The sequence below is a fragment of the Vicia villosa genome, linkage group LG2 (genome assembly GCF_029867415.1).
Source record: "Vicia villosa cultivar HV-30 ecotype Madison, WI linkage group LG2, Vvil1.0, whole genome shotgun sequence".
Taxonomy (NCBI): Eukaryota; Viridiplantae; Streptophyta; class Magnoliopsida; order Fabales; family Fabaceae; genus Vicia; species Vicia villosa.
Genome location: NC_081181.1, coordinates 33,451,791 through 33,475,696, shown reverse-complemented (window position 1 = coordinate 33,475,696; position 23,906 = coordinate 33,451,791). Strand labels below are relative to the sequence as shown.

Below are 23,906 nucleotides of genomic sequence, written 5' to 3'. Positions count from 1 at the left end.
AGCTTTTTGTAGTTCGGAGAACTAATTAGGGAAATTAATTATTTTTGGTGCCTTGCTTGAAGCTCAAGGTTGAAGCTTGAATTAAATCTCTGTTTACAGTAAAGAGACATGAAATCATCTCTACAGAGAGGTATTTCTACTATTCCACCACAAACATTAAAAGAGTGACAGAATAACTGAATTCATTTCATTCAAGAGGGGGACCTTACTTGTTTATGCGCAAGTATACCAGTCAAGTGCGTCTTGAATGAAAGAAAGATGCTCATCCAAACTAGGGAAAGTTACCACATGCCTGGGTTTACTGCCAGAGCATGCCTTTCAAAATCCTAAATGGGAGACTGATTAAAATTAAAATGTAATGTAATGTAATGTTTGTTTGTTTGAATGTGGTGAGATAGGAGAAAGATCTCCTTATAGAGATAAGCCATGTCTATCTACTGTATAAAAGATTTGACTTTAGCTGGCTTGTATGAGGCCCAAGCTTGAGGCTTTTTTGATTGATTGATTTTATTGACTCTGGGAGATGACTCCACTGGGGATTAACTTAAACTAAAAGGTTATGGTGTTCTGTACAAAGCCCAGAATTGAGGCTGACTCTAGTTGGAGAGTGTTTATTTTGATGAATTTTATTTGGTGTTCTGTACAAAGCCTAGAATTGTGGCTGACTCTTAATTGGGGAATATATATATATATATATATATATATATATATATATATATATATATATATATATATATATGTATATACTGACTCTACTTAGGGAGTATATTATTTTCTGCCTTGTGTGAAGCCTAAGGTTGTGGCGGATTGTTAAGAAACTGAGTATGGATGACTCTATGGGGAAAAGATCCTAGAGGTTAGGAATCTTTGACACATGAAATGGGGGTTATCTGCCTTGTACAAAGCCTAAGGTTGTGGCTACTTGATGATGAAGGACTCACTGAGAAGACTCTATTATCTGCCTTGTATAAAGCCCAATGTTGTGGCTGACTCTAGCTGTTTTTACTTTGCTGGAAAATTTTATCTTTTGAAAGTTTAATTTTTGGAAGCTAACCCTTTCCAGGGAATTTGGATTTAAGGAGTAATTTTGGAGGCTGACCCTTTCCAGGGGTTTTTGACTCAGCTGGTGAAATTATCTGTTAAAAGGCTGATTTTTGGAAGCTAACCCTTTCCAGGGATTGAATGATAGCAGAAAGATTATCTAATTGAGACTTCTTGTTTAAAGCCCAAGATTAAGGCTGACTCTGATTTGAGGATAGATAACTATGGATCCTAGACTCTGCTAAGAAAGATTAATGATGATAAGGGTGACAGAGACTGCCCATGTCTCTCATTCCAAAAGTGTGCTCAATATGAGATTGAGACATTCTTAGCTTGTTTAAAGTCTGGTTTAAAGAATTTAAGAAACTCACAAGGATAGGCTAAGAGGTGACTAAAGACCTGTTCCTATGTTTATAAGAAACCTGGTGGGTCCTTGTATACAAGCTCAAGAGTAAGCTGGGAATATGCTTTTAAGAAGCCTGTGAGTCCTTGTACAAAGCCCAAGAGGAGGCTAATCGAGGGTCATCGAGGGTCCTTGTTGTAGCACAAGAGAAAGCTATGTGGTTTTTGAACTTATTTTGGCTTTAAGCAAATGGGTAAGAGGTTTCACCGGGAATAATTCCTCTTGGGTGGATGTATCCTATTTTTGGGTTCTAAGGCTTTTTTCAAGATGTTTCACCGGGAATAAATCATCTTGAGGGTTTGAACTAAAAGATCTCTAATTAAGAAAGAGCCTTCACCGGGAAGACATTCTCAATCCTAGGCCATAGTCCTATAAAATATATATATATATATATATATATATATATATATATATATATATATATATATATATATATATATATATAGTTTAACTGTCCTAAGGTTTATACTCCGACGTATTCCTAAACAATATATATACACAGTTTATATTTGACAGTAATTTAAAGAAAGACTGTAAATTAAAAGCTATAAAGCCTAACCTGGATGGAGTGGAGGCCTTTGAAGATGTATGTACAAAGCCTTACCAGCAGTTTTGTTTATTGGCAACAGTTGAATATTTATTATAAACAGTTAAAGGTTTTTGAAAACAGAAGAAGTGAAGATGGACAAAGGTCACATAGGTATCTGAAGAGTTTCACCGGGAATAATGCCCTTCAAATACCAGAAGAATATTTTGAAATTAGAAAGAAGATTTTGTAAATACAGTTTTTGAAAACAAACTAATGAAAAGAAAGAGGGTGTTGGGACTTACACTCTATTAGAGGCCCATTATTTGCCATTTATAAGAAACAGTTGATTAAAATGAAATACTGTTTGAAACAGTTTTATTGACTGTATAAAAAATGAAAAAAAGGGGGTTGGGACTTACACTCTAGTAGAGGCCCATTATTTGATTTACTGTTTATGAGAAACAGTTGTGAAAATACAAAGTTTTGTTGTTTGAACCTTAATCGTCTGTTTAATCGGAAGTTTGAACAACAGTTTAAATCAATTGACAAAAGTCAGCTTAATTAAGGTAATGACAAAGTCTATACCTAATTAAGACCTAAATGATTAGGATTTTATCACAAAAATATTTACAAGAGACCAGGTTTTGAAAATCAAGTGAAATTTATATATTTTTTAAAGTATTAAAACATACTTAAAATATGTGATTTTTTGAACCTAAATAAAACATACTAAAATAATATATTTTTTATTATTTTTTGGTATATCCTCAAAATAGGTATATTAAATGAGAAGTGTGTGAAAAATGAAGCAAAAATGATTTAATTTGATAGGTGAAATAATTATGTGAAGTTATAAAATAAAATGAAAGAGAAAAATAGTAAAAAAATGTTTTGGCCTTACCATGGTTTGAACCCACGCCCTTGAAGCTGGTCCCCAAAACACACAACAACCAGCCAACGCGCGTTTGGTGTCATAGTTGTGGTTCCATTGCTATACATACGTTATTCAAGTGCATAGAGCAAAAAAATAAAATAAAATCAAAAGGTCTGAAGTGAGGGGGATTCGAACCCCAGACCTTGGGCACACGCAACACACAAACTCTCTTTACCACTGGGCTATAACGATGTAGTCGTTTATAAAACAACCACCATTCTAAATAAAATAAACTTTAGCCCTGAATTTGAATTTTTGCGCGCCACCACCATCTTCGTCTTCAACCTCAAGCTCCACCATTTTTGAATTTTTCAAATCTCTCAAATCTCAACCATTTTCAAAGATGTAAAGAGCAAACTTGTTCTAAATTTACTCACGATTCCAGATATATAACTAGCATGAATTTATATTAACTATATCTACTGAATTAATCAAGATACGTGAAGAACCCTAAAATTTGAAAATTAAATTAAATGGCTATGCTGAAGTGTAAATGACTAATGATAGAGGGTTTTTAATCCTCTGATGATGCTGAATAGAATGGTATCGAGTTTTAACAAAAAGAGTGCATGAATTAAAGAGATGGAGCTGAGAAACTTACCTCTGAAAATGGAGGTCGTGAGGCTCTTGGAGAATTCTTGGGCTTGTGTGAATGATCTTAAAAGCTTCCTAGTGACTCAATGAAGCCATCTGAATGCTTATTGAGACCTCGATGCCTCTGAAATTCTCTACTCGACACCTTCTATTTGAGATTCAAGTGATCATGGAGGTTGGTGATTCTGTGGTTACAGATGTGCTGCAGGCATCTGGATAGCTTCACTACCACCAAAGGAATGTGCCTGGATGCTTAGGCTAGCTTGACACCTTCTGAATTGCTCTATGGACTTCCAACTGCCCGAGCTCCAAAATGAAGACAACAATGGTGTTCTCCCTCCTACATAAGTGATCCAGATGTTTGGATCAACTCCAATGAACCTCCTTAAGATGTTAGAATGCTTACTTTCAAAAGAAGAGCTCTGGTTTGAAGAATTTGATTCTTCTTGCCAAAGAATTTTTGAAAACTATAAGCAAGAGGGAGAAATGAAGAAAGCAAGAAATTATGGTTGCTTTGGTGTGATCAATACTGAGGAAGACACTTCTATTTATAGGCAAAGAGCTCAGTACAATTGAAGAGAGTGAGCTTGCTTAGTGAGGTTAATTTGGTTTCTTGGTTATGAAGGAATTCAAAGAAATATCCAAAATGCAATGATGACAATTTGATTCCTCTTGATCCCAAGCCCTAGCCCTCGATTTAATCTGATCTTTAGGGATCATTTCTGATGCAGAGAAGCCTCTAATTGGCTTAGGAGAAGATTCCTTGACGATTCACCAATATTCCATTTTGTAATGATTACTTAATCACATGGCATTGAATTCTTGCAACTTGGCCAAAAATGATGAAATAATGCATTTGATTCCTCTAAATCCCTTCTGATATATCATCTACAAGGATGCATCAATTGGTATAGGCATTGGTACAAATATTGCAAAAATTCAAATGTGGACATGATCTATAATTTTCTTTTATGAGACCAACTTTGAACAAGCATAACTCCTAGCTCAAAATGAATTTGGAGAAGTTTGAACACAATTTGAAAATCCCTTAACATGTAATTCAATTCATTAGTTTGGAGTTTCTTCAAAATCTCTTGGGAAAATTATGAAAAATGGGCTCAAAGTTTGAAGAAAACTAGGTTAAAAACACGGAATTTTTCTAAGTTTTTATGACCTAAAACGTCAAAAACTCCAAATCTCTTAAATGATTGATTTCTTTGAAAAAGTTGCATCGTAAGATATTGTTTTATTTTGCAAAATCTACAACTTTCATTTTGGGAGATTTTTGAGTATGTAAGCAAAATTTTGAGTTCCCAAAATACCCTTAAAAACCCGAATTCCTGACTTTTTGATCCATGATGAATTTTCTTGAATTTTTTTTGTCAAATGACTTTAACAATCATATATTGATGATATTGATCTTTAAAAGTCATGGTTTGCCTAAAAATCCCAAAAGTCAAAGGTAATCTTGTACAGTTGACTTTTTCCAAATGAAGTGAAATCTTGGTCTTTTGTGATGAATCAAACTCTCCTCCTCAAATGAATGATGTGAATGGATTATATTGAGGTAATAGAAGTTATTGAGTCATGTTTTGAGTGTTGGATCCATGTCCTGATTAAAAGTCAACTATCCTGGTGAATTAGGTCAAAAACCCTAATTGTCGACCAGATGAAATTGATGACTGTAGATCTTGAATTGAAGTGTAATGCCTTATGGATATTGTCATATGTATCATTTGAAGATGATTGAAGCCTTTGAGTGGTCCCATGGGGCTTTCTAGGGTTTCCCAAATGTGGTCCCTGATTTTAGTCCTTGATGGGCTCAAAACCCTAGATTGGTGCACTAGGTAAACCTGAGTCCAAATGATTGGTGTCTAGTCAATCATAGGTGAATAAAATGAAGCTTTTGAGTCCTATGATTGTATTGGAGACTATTCCTTCTATTGATTGATCCTTTGCCAGAGCTTTTTTGTCCCCAAACATCCTCGATTAAGTATTTGAGAAATAAGTGACTGCTCTGATCATTTGTTTTCATTTGATGAAAAGTCTGGAGGTGTGACATCTCAGGGGGGGTCAAAATTAGGGTACGACAGCTTCACCAACTTCATCACTGACCATTTTGAAGACCAAACTGAAGATGTGTTAGATGAAGAGCACATCGCTTTTCTGGCGTTGTAGTTGTCACACTATATTTTCTATTCTAAATCTCTGAAAGTAGCTAAGAATTTTGTCAATTTGACTAACTAATTACATGAAGAGCGAAACATTTATTTAAGCCAATTGCTCTAAGGCTCCCTATATGAATCATTTGGACCCACATCTCATACCCTAAAAAAGTTTAAACATAATGTCAACCTCTTGTTCATTGTCCCTTTTTATCTTCTACAACTTTGGATCAATGCCATGTTCGAACCTTCTTTGAAGGTATACATTCCAACATACCATGGTGAAGAAATCGAAAACTAACATGTCAAAGGAACTAGACTTTCTCTAATTATTCCAACTGACATGGGACATTCGACACAAGAAACCTTGATTGAGTACTTTATGATGTTTGTAAGGCATCATGTGTTCATTCCTTCTATGGCCCTTTTTGTTAATCGAAGTCATGGGCCAGATTGGTTCATAAGAGAATTCCATGCCTTTGCTATTGAACCCCAAGTCAAGATTAATGAGATTTCGCGAGCGTTTCTCACCCCTAAACTGTTGTCGAAGAGGCTTGGAACTGACCAAGATAACTTAGGACTTGTTAGCTACCAACCTAACCTTGTTTTTCGACATTTTGGCTTTAGGAATTCTTTTCCTAAATCTCTTTTCAGTTGAAAAAAGGACCTTTGTCCTGGCAATGTTGAAATTATTGAGGAAATGTACAATGAGTGCATGAATCGACAAGCTAACGAGAGCATCGATCTTACACCCTTTCAATTACAAGCGTCATTCTACTATATCTAAGAATTCGATACATGGTGGAAATAGTACAAAACTAAAAAAAATTAGATGTGCAAAATGTAATGCATACTTAACATAAGCTTTTTCTTCTCTGCAAACTAAATTCAAAAAAGGTAGAGGAATACACACTAAAGAAATCCACGCTTTTCGGCATTACTTTTAAACTGTGTATAAACTGAATAGTCTTAGGAGAAATATCTCTAAGACAACTCTCATTTTAAAAGAAAAAATTATCGAAAAGATCCAAAAACAGAAATTCCCTTCATAAGTAAAAGATAAGTATGCTTCTGCTTTGCTATTTCATTCATCCAAATATACACCTTTTCCCATTAGTGAGCTTGCGGTGGTTTTTTGAACTTGGTTCCCAAGGTGGTTCACTTGTGGGTCTTTTTTTTTTTTTAATTTTTGGAAAATGAATCCAAAAAACATGTTGAAAGAGTAGTTTCGACTAAGTACAACATACACAACTATGGAGGTTTCTTTCATGTCGACATTAGGCTTTTATAGATTTTAACCATTGAATCTGCAGGTGAAAAACAAAAACCACGTGTATTTAATTCATTATGCTCTTTATGCCTTTCTGACACGACTTGTGTCGAATCTTTGTAGTTGTTTCTCTAAAACAAGCCAAAAAAGATAATGTGGATGTTAGTATGAAGCCCGACCAACCGCTTGAGGCAAAACATGTATTCTCTCTTAACCCATTTTTTTGATTTCTTTATTAATGGAGCTCTAATTTACATATACTTTGTTGTAGAGTCAAAAGAGAAGAGGTAGTTCAGCTACTGTTACCACAAACAAGATAATCAAACCAGACGAGGAGGAGGCTCGTGTCGAAGGAGGAGAGACACATGTTTGTTTTTTAACCACTTTCATTTTTAGGTAAACACAACAAATTTATTTCCTCCCTATAGCGGTGAAATTTGTGAGACTAATGCCATTGGAAAGACTTAGCTCATTTGTTTTAAACAGAGTCGCCACCGCGCTTTATTGTTTCCAAAATGAATGGGAGAAAGAGCGAATAAAACTCAAAAGTTTTTAAAATCAAAACTAATAAACTTATCAGAGATTTTGGTACGGAGGGTTTGTTATACAAGGGGAAGGTTTTAAGCACCCCTCATATCTATGGTATCCCATAGAAACCTCTTTGAAAATATTGTTGTTTTTGTTTACATTTATTTTGAAAAAGCATATGTGGTTTTGTTTAAATAGTGTGTGGGGATGGGAAAAGAAGTTTTTGAAAGTGATCTCGATAAGACATCGCATCTTAGGCCTACAAATCCCTTAAGATTAGGGAAGTCAGGGCTTTTGTAGTTCCTCTTAAAAGGAAAAATAAAAGAGTCAAAGTGGCCAAAATCTTTTTAGGTGTTGAGCTTTAACAATACTCAACGAGTTTTTAAAATGTTAAGCTTTAACAATACTTAACGAGTTTAATAAAAAGGGACCAAGCATTAACAATACAAGGTCAATGGACTAAGAGTAGTTTCACCGGAAATAATTCTCCTCTTAGTACCAAGGTTTTAAAACAAAGGGTTGGTTGAGCTTTAACAATACAAAACCAAGGGTTGAGTTTAAAAAGGTTGAGCTTTAACAATAGAAAACAATTTTCAAAAAAAAAACAAATGCAAAGCTTTAACAATACAAAGCACAAAGTAAAAGAGATTTGGAAAAGAATTTGAGTACCTTTACAATTTTAGTCAATACCATTCTCATTCCTTGGGATTTTTCAACAACTTTAAGTAATCAATCAATGGATACCTCAAGTGTGTGTGTGATAACATGTGTCACAAAATACAAACAAGTGAATATGATAATCATCAATATAAGCTCAAATGATAATGGATAAGGATGTTTAATACCTTTGGATAAATTCATGTAGGAATGAATGTGATGGATAATGGATATGAATCTCATGCATGTGGGTTAGTAAACAAAATATATACAATGACAATACAATGGATAAAAGTACAAAAATACAAGGATAAAATCAACAAGCATATGTACATGGATAAAAGATAATGATCAAGGTAAATAAATCACATTTAACATGGATAAATAAAGATTAAGAAGTTTTTGAATTAGGGTTTGAAACTTACGATTTTTGAAATCACACCTAAACCTAATTGATTTTTTAATGATTAAAATACCAAATTCTAAAAGAGAATCGGTCTAAGGGTACATGATGAAATCAAGGAGACAAGATTCTAACCCTAGAATGACAATCATAAAAATATTAGCAAACTATTTGAAGAAGATATTAAAAGAAAAATGATTTTTTGATATTTTCAAAACACATAAAAAGAACTTGTTTTTTGATTAATTTTTTAATGGTAAAATAAATAATATTTTTGGATTTTTTATTCATAATATAAAAATAGACAACATAAATAAACAGCACAAAAAAGAAAAAATTAAAAAGATTAATTTTCCTATTTTTAATGATTTTTCAAAGTTAGTGAAAAAATGAAATAAAGAGTGCTAAAAAAATAGACTTGACTTTGGTGGGGTTTGAATGCAGGCCTGCTAAGTCATGGACTCAAAACATAGCCAACCAACCAACGTGCGCTATTTGAAAATAAAATACATTCAGTTCAATATAACATAAAACACGTGGAGAAAATGTGAAAAAAATAAAAGAGCAAAAGGCTTCAGGCGAGGGGGATTCGAACCTCAGACCTAAGGGTCACACTTCACAAACACACTTAACCAATTCAACTGTAACGATGTAGTAGTTACTAAGTTAACTTTAATTAAACATAAAGTAAACTGTGTTTTGAAAATGAAAACTGGAGCCAACTCCATCTTCTTCATCCTCGTTCAGTAACAACAACAACCATGGCACAAATTCAAATTCTCCAAATCTCAACCAATTTTAACAAAATGAAAGTGCATTATGATCGATTTTTAATCATGAATTCAACCACATATGCATCAAACATTTATTCAAACTTAAACGTATGAATTTTTGGAAATCCATCAAGAATCCTAAAATTTATTTTCAAAATTAAATTCTCAAAACTAACAATCAAGCCCTAAAACATTAGGGCTATTAATCCCTACATGATTCTGAGTAAATTAGTATCAAACTTTATGTAAATGAGTACCTAAATGACTAAATGCAAATTTCAAAAATATACCTCTAAATAAGTGATTGGTCTGGACCTTGGAGATGTTTCAAAAGTGTGATGAGGATCTGGATAGCTTCACTAACTTCCAATGATGCTAACTGAATGCTCAGGATATATTGAAAGTGCCCAAAACCTTGAACCTGATGGTACCTAGAACTCAAGAAAGAAACAATGGTGGATGATGATGGAGGTATTACAGATGCTATCTAATGATCTGAATAGCTTCTATAACTAATATATGAGGTATTTGAATGTTTGGTTTGGATTAAAATGGGTTGTATGGATTAACACAACTTCAAGTACAGTAAGGTATGAAAATGTCGAAGTTGGTGCTCAAGAGGTTACACGTCTTGGGTGATTGTTTGGATAGCTTCTATTTGATGTATAGAATCTATCTGGAATGATAGTTTGGTCAATGTGTATATGGTTTGAAATTTGGAAGGTTAAAACTTCAAATGACTCTTTAATGGAGGTTTAAAGGTGATTTTTGGTTAGGGGTGTTTTGGAAGGTGTTCAAGATGATGGACAACTTCTAAATGTTGATTAGAAGCAATTGGAAAGCTTAGTTGACACCCAAGACTTATAAAACTCAAAATCACTTGAAAAATGCAAAGTTAGAAAGAAGGAGAATCTCAAGTTGTATGGTCACTTGGAGAATTCTGGTGTAAGGAATGCAATGAGCAATGCCCTCTATTTATAGGCATAAATTAGGGTTTCTGGAGGGAAAAATCTGATCCATTTGAGCTCCCATGTGATACTTGTACCATCTTGCTTGTTTGTGAAGAAATGATAAAATTGTGTTTCTCATGGTGTTGTACAAGGCTAAAGCATGCTTGTGTGACTTTCTAAACATTAGAAGCTTGCTTATGGTATTTGAAATTCTTTTGCTGTAGAAGAAACATTGTAGTGGCTAAAGAGAAGAGTTGTTGTGATTAAAACCTCTTTTTCAAAATAGAAGTGTGATCTTTATGCCATTAATGGAAAGATCACTTGGATAATGTCTTAAGCACTTGAATGATAGCTCAAAAGAGAATGTAATCTTCTGATAATCGTGTGTTAAACAAGTTAGAGGACATGTACTTTGAAGATTCTTCAGATTTAAATCAAAATTCAAACTTTTTTCTTCATGTTCATGGTTTGAATTCAACTGTCATGGAGCCCTATTTGCAAAATCATATCTCATAGCTCAAGTAATGAAATTCCATGATAATGGTTTCTTTAGAAAGCCCTTGCTAAATACTTCAATCCACTTGTCAAAATAATATTTTTTTTAAGAAATGTTAGTGGTGACAAAGTTGTTTATTTGATCAAAATCTACAACTTTCATGTTGGGAGATTTTTGAGTTTGTAGGTGAAATTTGAAGTTCCCATAAGGAGGTCAAAATCACTTTAAAAACTCTAATTTTGACTTTTGTTGACTTTTTTATTCTTGATGAATTTTCTTAATTTTTCTTGGTCAAATGACTTCATTAATCATATGTTGATAATTTTGATATTCAAAAGTCCATGGTTGACCAAATTTCTCAAAAGTCAAAGGTTATCCCACACAGTTAACTTTTTCCTAATGAACTGCAATTTTGTGAATTTTAGTAGAATCAAGCTCTCCTCTTCAAATGGATTATATGAATGGATTATAATGTTAATTTGGAGGCCCTTGAATCATGGTTTGAGCTATGGAGCCATGTCCTGATTAAAAGTCAACCCTCCAGTTGAATTAGGTCAAAACCCTAATTTGGGCATCAGATGAATTTGAAAGTTGTTGATTTTGGATTGAGCCATTATTGGACTTTGATTTTGATGAGAAAGTTCACTTGAGCATATGAAAATTCTTGGACTCCTTTGGGGTCTCAAAACCCTAATTTGCTTTGTCTCCTATTGACCAGTCTCTTATCTTAGAACATCAGCAACAAACAACAATTTTTTCTATTTTTTGGTTAGGAAATGATGTATGCATGATGATAATGATGGTGATTCTACTATTTGGAATAGGGTGGGATCTCAGTGGTCAAAAAATGGGGTACAACACTCCCAACCATACTAATAATTGTCGAAATTTTAGTCTAAAGCTGAATATCGCAGTAACCTCTGTATGCGAATCCAAGATGTCGAATTCATGGATTTCGTGGGGAAGAAATTTTCTGTTTATGCTCTAGAACCAATGTCAACAAAAAAGAAGAAAAATAAGACCAAAACCCATGATGAGTGATCTGTGCATTTTGATGCACGTTCTTCCATGTTTGTACTCAAGCATTTTTTCGGTTTGTTTTATTTATCTTTATGTTTTAATATGTCTATATATTTTATTTTATTTTTGCACTTATTTGTTTTTCGTATTAATTTTTCAGCATTAGCAGTCTGCACGGAAATGATCATAACTGGAGTTTCAGGAGTTCGATTGAGGCGTTCTAATAATTGTCGGAAAGTTAAGAGAGAGAGCTACAACTTTCATGTTGGAGTCAAAGTCAGAATTGGACTGTAGCAGGGCCAGAAAACTCGTTGAAGTTGCAGCACTAGTTTTATTTAAGTTTTGAGTCATTAGTTTTGGGTCTCAGTCGTATGTTTGACCCAGTTGGATTTCTAAAATTGGTTTTATTATTTTCCCATAGGGTAGCAGTTGCGGTACTGTTCATCATCATCACTATTCATGAAAAAATCGAAACTTGTACAATCCCATGGCGAACTAATCCCTATTGAGTTGATCTGCTGTTATTCGGATTCTAAGACTTAAGGTTAATATTATTTGCAATTTAATTTCTATTCATATCAATCTTATTTTGTGTCATTCGTTTGGTTAATCCGAATTATCATAGAATAATATTGCTAATTCGATTGATTTATGCTCCCGGAATTTGTATGCGTTATAGCGTCTGCTTAATTCGTTATTCCGCTAATTGTTGAACCGTTTGCTTAATCCGGTGAAAGAGGAACATAATTCTTATAATTCCATTCTCGCTTGTTGAATGTTATTGTGTTCGAATGTGAATAAAATCCGCAAAATTATATTTATCGATGATAGTAGGAACCGAAACATCAGATTAGCTTAACTCCATAATCACTTATTTTCAAAACAGCTTATTTTAGAATCACTTATTTTAAGCGCTTTTTCTATAAATCGAACCTGAACCACACCTCCTCGATTTTGCAGCAGTTGATAATAAACAAGAATCCTCGCTATACTACCGGTTTAAAAATAACTCATTTTTGATCCGCGCGCGACAGCGGATCAATGAGTCAAACTTTTGATGCCACTTTTTGTGCCTGTTTTAAACCATATAAGGATTTGAAAAGTTTGCATACCTTATGTTCATTTCCAAGAGGCATGTAACCTTCTGGTTCTTCCATGTAGATTTCATAATTGAGATCTCCATTTAGGAATATTGTTTTAGCATCCATTTGATGAACTATAAGTTCATTGAGAGAAGCTAATTCAAATAATAATCTAATTGTCTTCGTCCTTGCTACTGGTGCATATGTATCAAAATAAACAAGAAATTCCTTTTGTCTGAATCCTTTTGCTAATAATCTAGTCCTTGTAGGTATTTAATGTACCACCACTATGATACTTTTTTTTTTCCTAAACACCCATTTGCATCCAATGGGACTTGATCCCTTGGGAAGATCTACAAGTTCCCAAATGTGGTTTGACTTAATTGAATTCATTTCGTCTTGGGTAATATCTTTCAAAAAGTAAGAGTCCCTTGAAGCTACTGCTTCTTTATAGGTTTTAGGATCGTCCTCTACTTGAAGAATAATAGGAATTTTATAAATATCATTCTCAAAATTTCCTGTAAGATAAAATTAAATAAGCTTAAAATTGATTAAATTTGGTCCTAGATTCTTAGATTTTTGGAATTTTTTGCTTATCATAGGCATGGGTTGTGCTTCAATAATCTTGGAAGACTTTCGGGTTGTATTTCAATAATCTGGAGAGAATCTTCATTACGAGATTCTTCATCCATGGGAATCTCATATTCCTTATCCTTTGTGATAATGTTGGTTTTTAAAGAATTCCACATCTCAAAATTCGACAATTACATTAGACTATAGAATTAAAAGCCTATATGCTTTGTTATTGGGTACATATCCTATGAAAGCACATCTAACTCTTCGAGGACCCAATTTAGTTCTTTTAGGATCCATGTTCTTGTAATATGCTACACACCCACACATTTTAAAATAATCGATATTTGGTGATCTAAATTTCCATATCTCATATGGAGAAATATCATTTATCTTCACAGGAATCCTATTCATTATATGACATACGGATAGTAATGATTCACCCCCAAATTAAATTACAATTTAGAATGCATTAACATAGAATTTAATGTTTCTTGATATATTTGATTCTTTCTCTCAGCTAGTCCATTTTGTTATGGTGTACGAGGTGTAGAACATCATGTATAATGATATATTCTTCACAATATGAATCAAATTATGTAGAAAAGTATTCACCACCCCTATCACTCCTAAAGACTTTGATACTTATACTTGATTGATTTTCTACTTCCGCTTCATAAATTTTAAAGGCACCATTTTTATGTTTTAAAAGGTAAGCATGTGTGAACCTAGAGGAATCATCGACAAAGGTTATGAAATACCAAATTCCACCATAGGTTAGCATGTTACTAAATTCGCACAAATCAGAATGCACAAGATCGAATAAATTTGATTTTCTTTCAACAACTTTGAAAGGTTTCTAAATAACGAAGATTACATGAGATCAATCCGAATTTAATTAGTCTATTCATAATACTAATATCAATATATGATAAATTAGAATTCCATAAAGAAAAAGATTCAAGCATATAAGCAAAATTAAAAATTTCATTAATAATATTTTCGGTAGTACAAAGTTTGATCATTCTTTTAGCGGAATATTCTTTTTCTACGAATACACCGCTACAAGTCAATATAAGTTATCCCGATTCATATACAGACTTAATGCCTATATTTCCCAACAAGTCCCCATTAACAAATGTTCATATTCATGTCAGAGACATGAAGAACATTGACAAGAGTGACTTTTTTTTCGAAAGTAAAATTAAGTTTGATGGATCCCATTCCAACGACTCTAGGTCATACTTCATTCCCTATATGTTCTTCTTTTCAATCATTTACTTCAGAATAGGTTTTAAATGTTAATTTGTCATAAGAGACATGCACGATAGCACATGTATGATACCACCATCCTTGCACTTTGCCTTTGATAGTTATAATCTCGCTCACCATAGCGATAACATCGTCATCAACATGAATAACATTAACTTTGTTTTAGGACTTGTTGTGCATGCGATCTGGAGCATAGTGGTCTGGTTTTTCGCATACATAGCAACCACATTTTGGTCTGTTAAAATTATTGAACTTGTTATATTCCTTCTTATATCCAAGATGGTTATTCATGTCATCATGTTTCCTCTTTCCTTTGCAGTCACAACATTGGCTTTAGAGAATCCAACGGACTCAAATTTTTCTTTATCCTTCGACTCCTCCTTTATTCGAAGGCGTTTCTAAATTTTCTCCAGTGAGAAATCCTCATTATTATGCAGTAATTTCTTCCTGTATCATTTACATGAAAGTGACAACTTTGCAATAGTTACATCGACTTGGAAAGCTTCTAGAATGTCTATTTTTACGGCTTTTATTTTATTTACGAGAACTTGTAACTCATGTACTTATGCAAGAACTTGCTTGGAATCCAACATTTTAAAATCAAAGTATTTAGATATTAATTTTTTTCTCGCACATTCCTCTTCAAAGTTAAATTTGAATTGGAGTGCTTTCCAGATCTCTGTTGGAGACTGGGTATCAAATTTAAAACAAAGTAATTAAATATTAAAAACTTTTACGAAACTTCCTCTTCAGCCTTGATTTTGAAATCGAGTACTTTCCATATCTCTGTTGCGCTATCAGTGTATAGATTATAAAGGTGTGCTCAAGTGCTGCATACAAGTCGCCACTAGCGTCTCTACGCCCACGCCCTCAGAGCCGGTTCCCGAGCTTGAGTGACACCGACGTGGGGGTGTATGGAGGATATAAGTGGCATAATATTTGGGACCACCACACTTGTCTTTGTGGCACTTTATCCTCTTTAGCTCTTTTGTTGAGTTAATGAACATAACTTTGTATAAAAACTTTCAATGTAAGTACTATTTTTTAGGTGAGACTATTTCCCATGCATTTATTAACATTTACTCACGTGCACTTTTTCTTGTCATTTTGAAACATCCATAGACATTTATTATTCATAAATTACAAAAATTCTATGATCAAACGATTTTGACAATTCCTTCTTAGTAGGGCTGTTCAAAAAAATCCAAGAAATAAACCGAACCGCCGAACTGAACCGAACCGAACTGAAGTTAAAACAATCAAACTGTTATGTTTGGTTAGTGAAACAAACCATTATGCACAAACAGTTCTAGAACCGAGTTGTAACTAAAACCGAACCAAACTGATACTGAATCTGAACCAACCAAAACAAAAAAATTAAAAAATGCTTAAAATAAGTTTAAAAATTTTAAATTAATTAAAAAATAGCTTAACAGTTAGTTTCTTTGATAAATGGTTGGGTATGAGAAAAATTGTCTTCTAACAGTTCGGTATGGTTCGAAATTTTAAAACGGTATACCAAACTAATAATTTTGGTTCAGTTCGATTCTTAGTAAATTGAAATAGTTTGGTTCAGTCCGAGTGAATTTTTATTATGCTTCGGTTTGATTCAGTTTTTCTCACGAACCGTACTATGAAAAGCCCTTCTTCCTGGTATAAAAATTCTTACACTAAGTACAAAGGGCAATCAATTCAAGAATGTCATGAGAGCCAGATCTGCAAATTTCGTGCATCCGAATGGAGTTGTTGTTCACATGATTGTTTTGCTGCTTATCTTTAGTTCTGTACTGTAATAGATAGAAAGGTCTATTTTTAGTTTGACTTAGACTTTTGTTTCTGGTAGAAGAGTTATGTAATTCAATAGAGCCGGCAAAACGGGTCGTATTAATCGGGCCGGCCCAAAAGCCTGTAAAAAAATTCGGGCTTGAACATAAAAATTTGAGCCTGTTTATTATCCCGGCTTTTAAGCCCGACCGTTAAAAGCCCGAAATTTAACCGGGCTAGCTCGACTGGATTGCGGGTAGTCCGTTTATTTTATTTAACTTTTTTTATTACATAAATTCTAACATACTATACTAGTAATACCCTTATTTTTTTAATATATAGATTAGTTTTTTATGTATGTATATTAAATACATACACTTGAATCTTGATTATTTGATAGAAATAGTATATTTATATGATGAGTTGAAATATATTATTTTTGGTACTCCATAATCATACTATCCATAATCATACTAGTTCACCGTTGTTGTTGTTGGGTTCTGCAGAAAATAGGCTTGCATGCTCATTCTAACAGAATGTATTGAGTTATGAAAGTCACACCTGGCTTTTTATAAATAATTATATACAAGTCAAATAAAAAAGATATTTGTTTTGTGTTGGTGAGAGTGCAGAAATTTTTGCATCTGGATGATGTATATTCTTTTTAACCTTGCCTCTAAGGAAGGTGGAAAAAAGGGCCAATAATTATCTATAAAGCCTAACCTACATTTGTAACAGCTTAGAATCATAAAACAAACGAATTAATTACTAAGGCTTAGACAGAGTTGTATAATGGTGTTTACTTACTCCTGTTGTGCGCAGAATCCTTCACAGCTTCATGTCTTGCTTGAAATTTCGTAGTCTACCATCAAACCACATTAAATTTGATGCTTGAAAGTTTTTTTATTAAACTTCTTTGAAATGTGATGTTTCGTGCAAGACATGAAGCATAAAGCAACTGTTTAAATCTAATTGATACTGAATATAACTGGCTTTCTCAAGGAGTACAACGATCTTGTATTATAAAATACAACAACATACACAATCTGTAATAATCCTTATTTTATTGATCAATCCAATTCTAACATATGAAATTTTCCATTTACCTTGACTTTGATCTATTATTTTTTAATTTTAAAAATAAATATTAAATATAATCCGGGCCGGCCCGAGTAACCGTAACCCGTGAAGGGCCGGGCTTGGACAACTTAATTTAAACCCGTTTAAATTCCGGGCTTTTAAGCCCGACCCACCAAAAGCCCGACCCCGTCACGGGCCGGCCTGAAGCAGACCGGGTAGCCCGAATTGCCAGCTCTATAATTCAATGACTTGTATTTATGGCATTGCTTATGGTGTTTTTAATAAATCTCCTTTTTGCTTTTGGCCTTTAAAAAAACACGTAAAAACAAAGAAGTTAAAAATTGTATCTATTAAACCGCACTAATCTATATTTATATATAACTAGTAGGTGGTATTTTTGTTCTTTACGCCCACGTTCAAGAATGAGTGGTCTTTCTTTATTCACCAATAATGACATCCTCATTTTCAAATCATATTTGATTCATTAAAGCGTTTCACTCCATCTAACACACTGTTATCCCAAATCATCAAGAAAGAGGACACTCATCAATTGATGAAAAATGTCAAAGTTTAAAATTTCATTATTGGTACCTTCTGTCAAAGAGCTAGCAAAAAAGCCCAACTTACAAGTTCCAGAACAATATCTCTATCCAAATCAAGACTCAATTATTGTATTGAATACAACTTCTTTGGGACAAGTCCCCGTTATCGACCTTAGTAAATTGTTATCTGAAGATGCAACTGAGCTAGAGAAGCTAGACCATGCATGTAGAGACTGGGGCTTCTTCCAGGTTTCAACTCCTACTCCTCTTTTATTATATTTTTCACTAGTACGATGTAGTAGCAATGGCTTTTTGTCTAAATGATGAAATTGATTGCAGCTGATTAATCATGGAATCGATCATTCATTGGTTGAAAACGTGAAGATAGGTGTTCCGGAGTTCTTAAGTCTTCCATTTGAAGAGAAGAAGAAATTTTGGCAAACTCCGGATGATATGGAAGGCTTTGGTCAATTGTTTGTTGTGTCTGAGAATCAGAAGTTAGAATGGTCAGATCTATTCTTCACAACAACTCTTCCATCCTATGAAAGGAATCCCCGCATATTTCCAAACATTCCCCAACCATTAAGGTTTTATATCTTTTTCAAACTTCATCTTTATTTGCTACTCACAATGTTGTCGATCGTGGATCGTGACTATAATCATATTATGCTAACCAACATCGTTTTATATTGCAGAGATGATTTAGAAACCTATTGTTTAGAATTGAAAAATGTTTGCATCACAATCATCAAACATATGGAAAAAGCTCTTAAAGTTAAACCAAATGAAATGCTAGAGGTATTTGATGATATAAGTCAAACAATGAGAATGAATTACTACCCTCCATGTCCACAACCAGAAAATGTTATTGGACTGAATCCTCATTCTGATGCTGCTGCATTAACCATTCTTCTCCAAGCCAGTGACGTCAAAGGCCTGCAAATAAAAAAAGATGGACAGTGGATTCCTGTTAAACCACTCACCAATGCTTTGGTCATTAACGTTGGAGACATTATGGAGGTAATTTATAGAAAAGTAGTCATAAATCATCTTATTATTTTGATCTATGATATGGAAAATCCTTATTCACTTTTGTCTGAGATAATTTGAATGACTGAAGTAACTGACACGAAATGACTCATGTGATCGAAGTATGGATATGTATCGATAGTAGTAGCTAAAAAATATTAATACACTATGATGTTTAGGAATTATTATGACCAAATCTTTAATTGTTGTGCAGATACTGACCAATGGCGTTTATCGAAGTATCGAACATCGGGCTACGGTTAACTCAAAGAAAGAGAGGATTTCAATTGCATCATTTCACAAACCTCAAATGAGCAAAGTTATTGGTCCAACGCCAACACTTGTTACTCCTGAAAGGCCTGCATTGTTCAAAACACTTACGGTAGAAGATTACTACAAAGCATATTTTTCACGCCATCTACAGGGGAAATCATGCCTTGATCTTATGAGAATCCAAAATGAGAATAGTTAGTGATAAAATTAGTATTGCACTATTTTGTGGAATGAAAATAAACATGTCCCCTGGAAACAGTTTACCATATCAAATAAATGATAAGAGATTGCACTTTAATACTTTATTTGTCATCATCAGATCTAATATGCCGTGTTGGAAAATAAGGCTTGAATAGACTACAAAGCAGAATAACTTGTGGATGTGAAAATTATGCAAGTAGATAAAGGATTCAGAAAATAAAAACAACATTCTTAGAAGCATTTTATCAAACACCTTATGCACACTATAACTCCAATGACCCAAAAAATGAGTAAGAAAAGATGAATATGCAGATTCCAATTCTTAAAATTTAGAGTATTTTTCTATAAAATGTATACAACGAAGTACCAAATTACATATTGGCGTGGAAAAAGGAGATAACCATGAAAGAAGTGCAACAAAAATTAAAGTAAAACTTCAAAAGATACTAAAAACTCATATAGATGAAATATAAACAAAGTCTGAAAACACACAAACCTTGTTAGAAGAGGAGACAATCTAGCAGCGTATAGTGTGTTACTTAAAAGTGGTCAAGGTGACCTTTCCAAAAATCTTATGAGATGTAGTGTTTGTTGGAAAAATTTCTAAAACATTTTTCTTGATAATGATTAAAATTTATTTTATAAATCATTTCAATCACAAATTATTATTATAGTGCGGTGGTTGTGATTTTTTAAATAGATTAAAAGATTATGGATTTGACATTTGGTTTGAATGGTTGGTGATGCTTTTTTTTGTTGTCAAACGCCCTTAGCACCTTCTTGAGATTGATGAATCATGTTTTGTGTTCATTTACTTGTTGGTTTATTTAGATTATATTCTTATTTATAGTAAAACCAATAAAGAGCATTGGAGCATGTGAAGCAAGTTTTGCAAGTCTTACAAGAGAATTAGATTTACATTAATTTGAAAAAGTGTACATTCAACACCAACAAATTACTCTTCTTAGACTTTGTTGTCAGTGAAAAAGGAATTTAGGTTGATGAAGAGAAGGTGAGTGCGGGATTGACCTACACCTAAATCAATGAATGAAGTTTGTAGATTTCTTGGTCTGACCACCTTCCATAGGAGGTTTATCAGGGATTTAAGTGCTACCACTGCACTAATTACTGAGTGTCTGAAGAAAGGGAAGTTCATGAACTATATACCTCCCAAGTATTAGCACTTTTTGATTTTGACAAAGTGTTCCAAGTTAAATGTGATGCTTATGGAGTGGGAATAGGTGTTGTGTTGTCTCACGAGTAGAAACCAGCAACCTTTTCAGCGAGAAATTAAGTGATGCTAAATTCAAAGAGTCATGGGTCAAGTGTAGTGGAAAGAATCCTCATGCATCTTTTCATATTTGAGATGGCTACCTTTTTAAAGGGGTCAATTGTGCATTCCTTGCTCGTCTTTATTGTCTGGGTACTCAACCAGTAACCAATGATATGCTGAAATTCACATAAATATTTCATCTCTATGACTTACTTTTTAAGCTGGTTTAAATTTTGATATTACTTTAACTTTCATGATTATTTCTTTTTTACATTTCACTATCTAATTTGGTGCTTTGATGAATCAATGTTTCTAGAAAATTAAAAAAAAAACTATAAATTGATCCAATTTGGTATATGTCACACACAAAAATCTCAGTGTCCAATAAGACCAGAATATATTTATAATAAAGTCGATTTATTGTATATTAGCTACCACATATGGTAATCTTTATTTTGAGAACATATTTATTTTTAACCTGGATAGTGCTATACTATTATTCTCACTTACTATTCTCATTTTGGATTCTCATAAGATCGAGGCATGATTTTCTCTGCAGTTGGCGTGAAAAGAATGTTTTGTAGTAGTCTTCTACAATAAGTGTTTTGAACAATGCAGGCTTTTCAGGAGTAACTAGTGTTGGTGTTGGACCTATAACTTTGCTCATTTGAGGCCTGTGAAATGCGGCAATGGAAATCCTCTCTTTTTTCGAGTTAACTGTTGCTCGATGTTCAATACTCCGATATATTCCATTGGTTAGTATCTGCACAATCATTTAAGAGTAAGTCATAATAATTCTTAAACTTCATAATGTATTACCTCCAATAGAGTGAATCGCATTTCTATCAATTACCTCCAAAATGTCTCCAACGTTTATGACAAAAGCGTTGGTGAATGGTTTAATAGTGATCCATTGTCCATCTTTTCTTATTTGGAGACCTTCAATATCATTGGCTTGGAGAAGGATGGTTAAGGCCGCTGCATCAGAATGAGGATTCAGTCCAATAACATTTTCTGGTTGGGGACATAGAGGGTAGTAATTCATTCTCATTGATTGAGTTATATCATCGAATATCTCTAGCATTTCATTTGATTCAACTTTAAGAGCTTTTTCCATATATTTGATGATTGCGATGCAAACTCTTTTCAGATCTAAGCAATAGTTTTCTAAATTATCTCTGTAATATGAAACAATGTTAGTTAAAATAATATGATTATAGACACTCACCGTTTTCTTGCAATCCACGGTCGACAACAATGTGGCTAACAAATAAAGATGTAGTGTGAAAAATATAAGAAAACCTTAATGGTTGGGGAATGTTTGGAAATAAGCGGGGATTTCTTGCATAGTTCGGAAGAGTCGTAGTGAAAAATAAATCTGCCCATTCTAACTTTTGATTCTCAGATACAACAAACAATTGACCAAACCCTTCCATATCTTCTGGTGTTTGTTGAAATTTCTTCTTATCATCCACCGGAAGACTTAGGAACTCTTGAACGCCTATCTTCACATTTTCCACTAAGGAGGGATCGACTCCATGATTAATCAGCTGCAATCAATTTCAGTTTTAGAAATCATGCAATGTTTTACTAAAGTTACTAGCGTTAGATGGTATCTTTGAATCTAAGAAACCTCGACAACACATATCCATCAAAAATTTTAAGGCAACATGTGTAAGGGTCATTTCTCTTATATATCAAATGTTTCCTCCATTTCTAGTTATCGTAATACTTAACTCAACGGTATTTAATCAAATTTTCTTAACTAATTATATTTTTAAATTGTGATCAGCTGCAAAATTACAGCTTTCGAAGTCACCGTAATGGCATCTCAACCATGGTTTAAAAAAATATATAATTATGTTCAAAGGAGTAATAGTTGAAACCTGGAAGAAACCCCATTCTCTACATGCATGGTCTAGCTTCTCTAACTCAGTTGCATCTTCAGATAACAATTTACTTAGCTCAATGATTGGGACTTGTTCCAAAGAAGTTGTATTTGATACATCAAGAGAGTCTTGATTTGGATGAAGATATTGTTCTGGAACTTGTAAGTTGGGCTTCTTTGCAAGCTCTTGGACAGAAGGCACCAATAATGAAGTTCCAAACTTTGACATTTTTTTTCAAATCTCAAAAGGCTGAAATCAAATAAGTATGCATCAAAATCAATGTATACTAAAACACCTTTCATTTTAACACGACCATGAAGTTTTGAAAATATTATAGGTAGTTCTTACCTTAATTAATTTAAGATAGCTTTGAATGATGCTAGATGAAGTGAAATGCATAAATGAAGACTGTTGTTTATGTAAGATAATATTATTTAGGTGAAGAAAGAAAGACAGCACGTTTCCCCAATGTCGGCGGAAAGAACAGAAATGTCATCACCTACTCACTTAATTAAAGTCGTGTAGTTTTGTATTTCCCTTAAGATAAATTTGAAAAATAAAAAATAATTTATCATATTCTTAAATAATACTAGATATATAATATAGTCATTACCTAACATAAAATAAATTTTATATTATATTTCTATAATTGTGTATTAAATGGGACGAGTTTTTGATATAATCTATTATAATGTTAAGAGTTTAATATACTTCACCCCCTGTCAATATAGCGAGTTTCGGTTTGGCCCCCTTGAATGTTTTTTTTTAGCAAACGCCCCTTATAAAATCCAAAATTTGGATTTACCAAACCCTTTTACCACATTTGCTAGTTGGGCTTTGACTTTGGATGATGTGGCAAAAGGTTGTATAAATAATTAATTGAATTATATTTAACCACTAATACAAAATAGTTTCCACCACCACCACCACCACCACCTTCACCATAACCAACACCACCACCACCACCTTCACCATAACCAACACCACCACTTTCACCATAACGGCACACCGGTCCCAATGTCCAAGATTTTGTTCCACCATTTCTGTTTTGTATCATCATCAGTTGCATGCAAATTAGGTGTTGCTGTGCCATCCGGAATGCTACTGGTTGCCATGTGAACTATCTTACTCTTATCTTCTCTTTATTTGTTCTATACGATAATGT

At 33.4% G+C, this 23,906-nt stretch overlaps 2 protein-coding genes across 3 annotated transcripts; one reads left to right on the top strand and one right to left on the bottom strand.

Annotated features, from left to right (window-relative positions):
• Nucleotides 1–18,094: 18,094 nt before the first annotated feature.
• On the top strand, nt 18,095–19,678 carry LOC131649946 (protein SRG1-like). Its single transcript, XM_058919689.1, has 4 exons — nt 18,095–18,325; nt 18,416–18,663; nt 18,772–19,096; nt 19,320–19,678. The coding sequence occupies exons 1-4, from the start codon at nt 18,095–18,097 to the stop codon at nt 19,575–19,577; spliced, it is 1,062 nt and encodes a 353-aa protein (XP_058775672.1). The 3' UTR covers nt 19,578–19,678.
• LOC131649944 (protein SRG1-like) lies at nt 18,832–23,231 on the bottom strand. 2 transcript variants are annotated; one of them, XM_058919687.1, is made up of 6 exons: nt 23,090–23,231; nt 22,739–22,990; nt 22,155–22,402; nt 21,706–22,030; nt 20,076–21,615; nt 18,832–19,012 (listed from the first exon to the last, which is right to left on the bottom strand). In XM_058919687.1, exons 2-5 carry the CDS (start codon nt 22,967–22,969, stop codon nt 21,355–21,357), a joined length of 1,065 nt encoding a protein of 354 aa, XP_058775670.1. In that variant the 5' UTR covers nt 22,970–22,990; nt 23,090–23,231; the 3' UTR covers nt 18,832–19,012; nt 20,076–21,354. The 2 variants fall into 2 exon arrangements, with proteins under 2 accessions (XP_058775670.1, XP_058775671.1); XM_058919688.1 differs by lacking the exon at nt 23,090–23,231 and having other exon boundaries at nt 22,739–23,083.
• Between the last annotated feature and the right edge of the window lie 675 nt (nt 23,232–23,906).

Coding starts and splice junctions, on each gene's coding strand:
- LOC131649946 (XM_058919689.1), top strand. CDS start 18,095: ATGTCAAAGTTTAAAATTTCATTATTGGTACCTTCTGTCAAAGAGCTA. Junction 18,326..18,415: donor GAGACTGGGGCTTCTTCCAG/GTTTCAACTCCT, acceptor AATTGATTGCAG/CTGATTAATCATGGAATCGA. Junction 18,664..18,771: donor AACATTCCCCAACCATTAAG/GTTTTATATCTT, acceptor TTTATATTGCAG/AGATGATTTAGAAACCTATT.
- LOC131649944 (XM_058919687.1), bottom strand. CDS start 22,969: ATGTCAAAGTTTGGAACTTCATTATTGGTGCCTTCTGTCCAAGAGCTT. Junction 22,403..22,738: donor GAGAATGGGGTTTCTTCCAG/GTTTCAACTATT, acceptor AATTGATTGCAG/CTGATTAATCATGGAGTCGA. Junction 22,031..22,154: donor AACATTCCCCAACCATTAAG/GTTTTCTTATAT, acceptor TTCATATTACAG/AGATAATTTAGAAAACTATT.